Source organism: Theropithecus gelada, chromosome 19, assembly GCF_003255815.1.
Source record: "Theropithecus gelada isolate Dixy chromosome 19, Tgel_1.0, whole genome shotgun sequence".
Lineage (NCBI taxonomy): Eukaryota > Metazoa > Chordata > Mammalia > Primates > Cercopithecidae > Theropithecus > Theropithecus gelada.
Window position 1 is genome coordinate 651569 of NC_037687.1, and position 7416 is coordinate 658984.

The following is a 7416-nucleotide window of genomic DNA, read 5'->3' on the forward strand; positions in this document are numbered from 1 at the left end:
TGTGGCTTCTGTGGGAATCACTTTTACAGAGCAGGGGACGGGGAGCTGAGTGTGGAGTCAGGGCCCTGATGAGTAGCGATGTTCAACTATCTCACAAGGGTCTCCTTCATTCTCTGAGTCTGAATAGATAATGGCACGTCCAACAGTCAGCTGGTAGGAGGCGGCCGGGCGTGGTGGCTCAAGCCTGTAATCCCAGCACTTTGGGAGGCTGAGACGGGTGGATCACGAGGTCAGGAGATCGAGACCATCCTGGCTAACATGGTGAAACCCCGTCTCTACTAAAAAATACAAAAAACTAACCAGGCGAGGTGGCGGGCGCCTGTAGTCCCAGCCACTTGGGAGGCTGAGGCAGGAGAAGGGCGTGAACCCGGGAGGCGGAGCTTGCAGTGAGCTGAGATCCGGCCACTGCACTCCAGCCTGGGCGACAGAGCGAGACTCCGTCTCAAAAAAAAAAAAAAGAAGGGCAGCTGGAAGGAGGCATTGAGTCCCGGGGGTTTGGGTCGTTGGGGTGGGACAGAGGTCGGGCTGGGGACTGTGGGTCTGCAGACTGAGCCCCAGTCTTGGCCATGACCCCAGGCAAGGCAGGGTCTCCCTGGGACTCACCTGCCCCTCTGAGAAACCAGAAATGGCAGCGCTTGAGGGCTCACGTCTATAATCCCAGCGCTTTGGGAGGCCGAAGTGGGAGGATTGCTTGAGCCCAGGAGTTTGAGACCAGCCTGGGCAATATAGTGAGACCCTCATTTCCAGAAAAGATAAGTTAGCCGGGCGTGGTGGCACACACCTGTGGTCCCAACTACCCAGGAGGCTGAGGTGGGAGAATGACTTGAGCCAGGAAGGTCCTGACTGCCGTGAGCTGTGATTGGGGCACCGCACTCCAGCCTGGCCGACAGAGGGAGACCCTCTACCGATTTAAATAATAGGCCAGGCGCGGTGGCTCACGCCTGTAATCCCAGCACTTTGGGAGGCCGAGGCAGGTGGATCACCTGAGGTCAGGAGTTTGAGACCAGCCTGACCAACATAGAGAAACCCCGTCTCTACTAAAAATACAATAATTAGCCAGGTGTGGTGGTGGGTGCCTGTAATCCCAGCTACTCAGGAGGCTGAGGCAGGAGAATCGCTTTAACCCGGGAGGTGAACCCAGATGACACCACTGCGCTCCGGCTTGGGCGACAGAGCGAGGCTCCATCTCAAAAAAATTAAAACGATCTGGGAACAGTGAAGCCTTTCCAAAGGGCTAGGCTGGAACCTGAGCTTGACAGACAAGAGTTTGGTGGCCAAACAGAGGACACAGTGCAGAGGACAGGGATGAGGACCATCTGGGCGGACAGTAGGACGGGGCCTCGAACACCAAGCAGAGGTGTTCAGACCTGTCGTCCCGGGTACTGGGGAGCTATGGAGGGATGTAGAACTGGGGAGGGCCGCGTCGAGAAGGTGCCCCGGCATCCCCAGCTCCTCCTGCCCCATCGCTGCTTGGCTCTGTGCTGCTAGCTCCCCCCTCCCTGGCTTGGCCGCAGCCCGGCGGGGGGCGCGGGGGCGGGCGGGCTGTGGCGTAACCCCGTGACTCTCGTGCCAGCCATGTACTCGGTTGAGATCACTGTGGAGAAGGACAAGGTGACAGGGGAGACCAGGGTGCTGTCCAGCACCACGCTGCTCCCTCGGCAGCCGCTCCCTCAGGGCATCAAAGTCTACGAGGACGAAACCAAAGGTACGAGCACCCCGGCCCCTGCCCTCCCTCCGCCCGGGCCGGAGCCCTGAACGAGTGTGCTCCTGGCGCGTGGGCCCAGCGTCTGCCCCGGAGTCGGGACGTGAAGCAGATGATGCTTTCAGGCCAGGGCGTCACCCCCCTGCGGCCCACGGCTGGGCTCAGAGGTCGTTCAGCCCCGTGCCCACTGCCCAATCATTCGTCCACTCCAGAAAGCTGAGCCGGGTGCCAGGTACCCAGCCGGGCTCTGGAGGAAAATCTGGAGGTAGATCCAGCTTCTGTCCTCGCCGGGTGGCAAACCAGGCCCTTCCATCTGGAGCTCCAAATAATTCATTTAAATTACTGCTAGCACAGGGGCTCACGCCTTTAGTCCCAGCACTTTGGGAGGCTGAGGCAGGAAAATTGCTTGAGCCCAGAAGTTTGAGACCAGCCTGGGCAGCACAGCAAGGCCCCGTCTCTACCAAAAAAAAAAAAATTACCCTGGCATGGTGGTACCTGCCTGTGGTCCCAGCTACTTGGGAGGCTGAGATGGGAGGATCCCTTGGGCCCAGGAGGTTGAGGCTGTAATGAGCCATGATCACACCACTGCACTCCAACCTGGGCAACAGAGTGAGACCCTGTCTCTTAACAATATAAAAATAAAAAGAAAAAAAGAATTGCTAGTGTGATAAAAGCTACAGAAAATGCACATCCAGGGGGCTGTTGAGAGGGTCTCACAGGGTGAGGATGGGGTGGGGGGAGGCTTCCCAGAGGAGGCAAGCAGGGGCTCACCAGAGGCACTCAGTGCATGGGAACCACACCTGGCAGAGCCGCAGCCCCTGCAAAGGCCCTGAGGTAGGATGGAGTTTGCTGGGCTGGAGGGGTGAGGGGAGCCAGGCTCCTGGGGCGAGAGGAGCCAGTGTGCAGGGGTGAGAGGAGCCAGTCTGCAGAGGTGAGGGGAGACGGGTTGCAAGAGGAAAGGGAGATGGGCTGCAGGGGTGAGAGGAGCCGGGCTGCAGGGGTGAGGGGAACTGAGCTGCAGGGGTGAGAGGGGCCCGTCTGCAGGGGTGAGGGGAGATGGGCTACAGGAGTGAGGGGAGATGGGCTGCAGGGGTGAGGAGAACTGGGCTGCAGGGGTGAGAGGAACTGGGCTGCAGGGGTGAGGGGAAATGAGCTGCAGGGATGAGAGGGGCCCGTCTGCAGGGGTGAGGGGAGATGGGCTACAGGAGTGAGGGGAGATGGAATGCAGGGGTGAGGAGAACCGGGCTGCAGGGGTGAGAGGAACCGGGCTGCAGGGGTGAGGGGAACTGAGCTGCAGGGGTGAGGGGAGCCAGGCTGCAGGGGTGAGAGGAGCCGGGCTGCAGGGGTGAGGGGAACAGCTGCAGGGGTGAGGGAAGCCAGGCTGCAGGGGTGAGGGGAACCAGGTTGATCAGGGAGTTGAGGAACTGGTCTCATGCAGGAGAAGGGTGCTTTGCCTGGAGGCAGGGGGACAGGGACAGGCAGGGCCGTGTCCTGAGGGCTTTGGGAAGCCTTGGGTGGGTTCGGTCCTGACGGTGCTGAGGTCTGATGTGGTTTTAAGGGCTCCTCCCGGTCAAGAGGCAAACAGGCTGTGGGAGATGCCAGGGACCCCGGGAGGAGGAGGGAAGCTCCACACAAAAGCCCCAGTCTCTCTCGTTCTCTCTCTTTTCTTTTTATTGATTTATTTTCTGGAGGAAGAGTTTCACTCTGTTGCCCGGGCCGCAGTGCTGCAACGCCATCGCGGCTCCCTGCAGCCTCCAGCTCCTGGGCTCAAGCGATCCTCCTGCCTCAGCCTCCCAAAACGCTGAGACCACAGGCGTGAGTCACCGCACCCGGCCTCTTTTTCTTTGTGAGATATAATTCGCAGACCATAAAATTCCACCTTATTGGGAGACTCACCTGGGCCCGGGACACTGCAATGAGCTGAGATGGCACCCCTGCACTCCAGCCTGGGCAACACACCAAGACCTTGCCTCAAAAAAAAGAGAGGACAGAAGCCCCGTCCCCATCAGCTGTCACCCCCGTCCCCTCCCCAGCACTGGCGCCCACACATCCCTTCCTGTCTCTCTGGATTGGCCTGTCCTCGACATTTCATAGAAATGGGATCACATAGCCGGGTACGGTGGCTGGCTGTAATCGCCGCACTTTGGGAGGCCGAGGTGGGTGGATCAACTGAGGTCAGGAATTCAAGACCAGCCTGGCCAACATGGAGAAACCCTGTCTCTGCTAAAAATACAAAAAGTAGCCGGATGTAGTGGCGCATGCCTGTAATACCAGATACTTGGGAGGCTGAAGCAGGAGAATCACTTGAACCCCAGAGGCGGAGGTTGCAGTGAGCCGTGATTGTGCCACTGCACTCCAGCCTGGGCGACAAGAGTGAAACTCTGTCTCAAAAAAAAAAAAAAGAAAAGAAATGGGGTCACACACTGCACGTGGCCTTCTGTGTCTGGCATGACATCCCCAAGGTGCATTGGCACTGTGGCCTGGGTTGGAGCTGGCTCCTTTTCATGGCTGAATACTATTCCACGGGTTGGGTGGACCTTCTTCCATCTGTAGACATCTGAGCTGTTGCTACCCTTTGGCTACTGTGAGTAGCATGCTAGGAAATTTGTGTGCAAGTATTTGTTTCCGCCCCTGCTTCCGAGGCCTTTGGGTGTACACCTAGGAGCGAACGTCTGGGTTCTGAGGTGACTGTGTTGAGCTCAGTGAGGACCTGCCATTTTCCACGGCGGCTGCACCGTCCCGTTCCCACAGGTCACAGACAAGCGTCCAGTTTCTCCACGTCCTCGCCAACGCCTGTAGCCCATTCTCGTGGCGTCCTGGTGGCGTGAACGGGGGCCTCCCTGTGGTTTGCATTCCCAAAGCCTTCTGTTCTCAGGCACCTTGGCCTCTGCGGTGCCCCAGATGCTATCAGAGGGGCCCCCACAGCCCAGCTCTGGGGTGGCCTTGGGGTGTGGCCCTGGCGGCATCTCAGCTCCAGCCATTCCCAGCTGTGTGGCCTTGGGAAGTCCCCATGCCTCGTCTTCCAGACGAGATCCTCACCCCCGGTCACTCCACCGTCCTCAGCCTGGCCCCTGGGGATTCCAGACCTGCCAGGCTGGACACTGGTTGCTTAGCCACGGGCAGGTGATCTGTTTCCATGGCAGCCGAGGGCTCCGATTCCTGTCTTGGGACAGCGGCCAGTGGGAGACACTGAATTCAGTTTCGCCTGATCCAGACACACCCCACCCTCCGGGCCTCCAGCCCAAAGTCACTGAGAGGCCTTGAAGCATGGACTCCCCTCCCTGGGGACTTCAAAACTGAAAGTGGAGAACACTTTCCTTCTGACCTGTAGCCAGGAACGGGAGCCCTGACCCTTGGCCGGGAGGAGGCGAGTCCCTGGGGCCCCCCATTGCGTCCCTTCCAACTCCCAGCGTGGCCCAGGCAGACATGATTCTAGAAGGAATTTGCAGGGCTGTGAGCTGGGGCTGGTATCAGATCATAGCAGGGAGTCGTGGGATGCTGAACTCTGGCCCTTGGAGAGTCCAACAGAGCTGAAAAAGTGTCAAGTCAGACACAGATAAGGAAATTTGGAAAGACTTGGGAAGCACATTTAGCAAGAGTGATTATATATATAAAATGCTACCAGTGGAGAATACACGTTCTTTTCAAGCACGAAACACTGTCAGAAAGTGACCACCACGACCCAGGCTGCCAAGGAGGTTTTAGGACTGTTACAGAGTTTGTATCTTCTGCTCTCTGTTCCTCTACTCCCTGAAATTTAAAAACACCCTCCTAAATAAATTGTGGCTTCCCATGGCAATCGATCAAACTGGGAATTAAAAACTATTTACACTTGAAAGTGACATCATCTAACTCGTAGGATACAGCCAAAGCAGAACTCAGAGGAAAATGCGTAGCCTTTAGGGCAGTTCCTAGAATACAAAAAATAAATGAATGAAACTTTAACTTAAGTTAAAATGAATGAAAATGTTAATTTAAGGTCAATCAAATACACCCATAGATGGAAAAAATCAGAATCCCTGTAAAGGCCGGGCACGGTGGCTCACACCTGTAATCCCAGCACCTTGGGAGGCCAAGGCAGGCAGATCACCTGAGGCCTGGAGTTCGAGACCAGCCTGGCCAACATGGTGAAACCCTATCTCTACTAAACATACAAGGATCAGCTGGGTGTAGTGGCAGGTACCTGTAATCCCAGCTACCCTAGAAACTGAGGCAGGAGGATTGCTTGAACCTGGGAGGTGGAGGTTGCAGTGAACTGAGATCACAACACTGCACTCCAGCCTGGGCAACAAGAGCAAAACTCTGCCTCAAAAAAAAAAGAAAAAAGGCTGGGTGCAATGGCTCATACCTGTAATCCCAGCACTTTGGGAGACCGAGGCGGGTGGATCACAAGGTCAGGAGTTCGAGACCAGTCTGGCCAACATAGTGAAACCCCATCTCTACTAAAAATACACAAAAAATTAGCCGATGTGGTGGCGGGCGCCTGTAGTCCCAGCTACTCAGGAGGCTGAGGCAGGAGAATTGCATGAACTAGGGAGGTGGAGGTTGCAGTGAGCCGAGATTGCACCACTGCACTCCAGCCTGGGTGACAGAACGAGACTCGTCTCAAATAAAGAAAAAAAGAAAAAGAAAAAGAATCCCTGTAACGTGTAACCTCCAGTTCCCCAGGGTGGGTAGTCCTGTCTTGTATAAGAGAAACAGGCCTCGACGCAGGGGAGGAACAGGGGTTTAGCTCTGTGACTTTGGCCCAGTCGTGCCCCTTCTTTGAACTTTCATTTTTGCTATCTTTACGATGGAAAAGAATCTTTACTTTTCAGGGTGATCACATGGGAGCTAGTTGGCTAAAGGATATGGAATTACAGGCCGGGCACGGTGGCTCACGCCTGTCATCCCAGCATTTTGGGAGGGCGAGGTGGGCGGATCACTTGAGGTCAGGAGTTTGAGACCAGCCTGTCTCTACTAAAAATACAAAAAATGAGCCAAGCATGTTGGCTCATGCCTGTAATCCCAGCTACTCAGGAGGCTGAGGCAGGAGAATTGCTTGAACTAGGGAGGTGGAGGTTGTGGTGAGCTGAGATTGCACCACTGCACTCCAGCCTGGGCAACTCCATCTCAGAAAATTAAAAAAAAATCCTAGGCCGGGCGCGGTGGCTCAAGCCTGTAATCCCAGCACTTTGGGAGGCCGAGACGGGCGGATCACGAGGTCAGGAGATCGAGACCATCCTGGCTAACACAGTGAAACCCCCGTCTCTACTAAAAAATACAAAAAACTAGCCGGGCGAGGTGGCGGGCACCTGTAGTCCCAGCTACTCAGGAGGCTGAGGCAGGAGAATGGCGTAAACCCGGGAGACGGAGCTTGCAGTGAGCTGAGATCCGGCCACTGCACTCCAGCCTGGGCGACAGAGAGAGACTCCGTCTCAAAAAAAAAAAAAAAAAACGGTGGCTCAAGCCTGTAATCCCAGCACTTTGGGAGGCCGAGGCGGGTGGATCACGAGGTCAGGAGATCGAGACTATCCTGGCTAACATGGTGAAACCCCGTCTCTACTAAAAATACAAAAAACTAGCCGGGTGTGGTGGCGGGCGCCTGTAGTCCCAGCTACTTGGGAGGCTGAGGCGGGAGAATGGCGTGAACCCGGGAGGCGGAGCTTGCAGTGAGCTGAGATCACGCCACTGCACTCCAGCCTGGGAGACACAGCGAGACTCCGTCTCAAAAA

The 7416-nt window shown here is 56.3% G+C and overlaps 1 protein-coding gene across 1 annotated transcript in view; it reads left to right on the plus strand.

The window, feature by feature from the left end:
- PALM (paralemmin) overlaps positions 1–1922 on the plus strand; it is a 37500-nt gene extending 35578 nt beyond the window's left edge. Inside the window, exons 8-9 of the mRNA XM_025367709.1 lie at positions 1574–1705; positions 1915–1922. Coding sequence (XP_025223494.1) covers positions 1574–1705; positions 1915–1922 — 140 coding nt within the window. The remainder of the gene's footprint in view (positions 1–1573; positions 1706–1914) is intronic.
- Positions 1923–7416: the final 5494 nt, after the last annotated feature.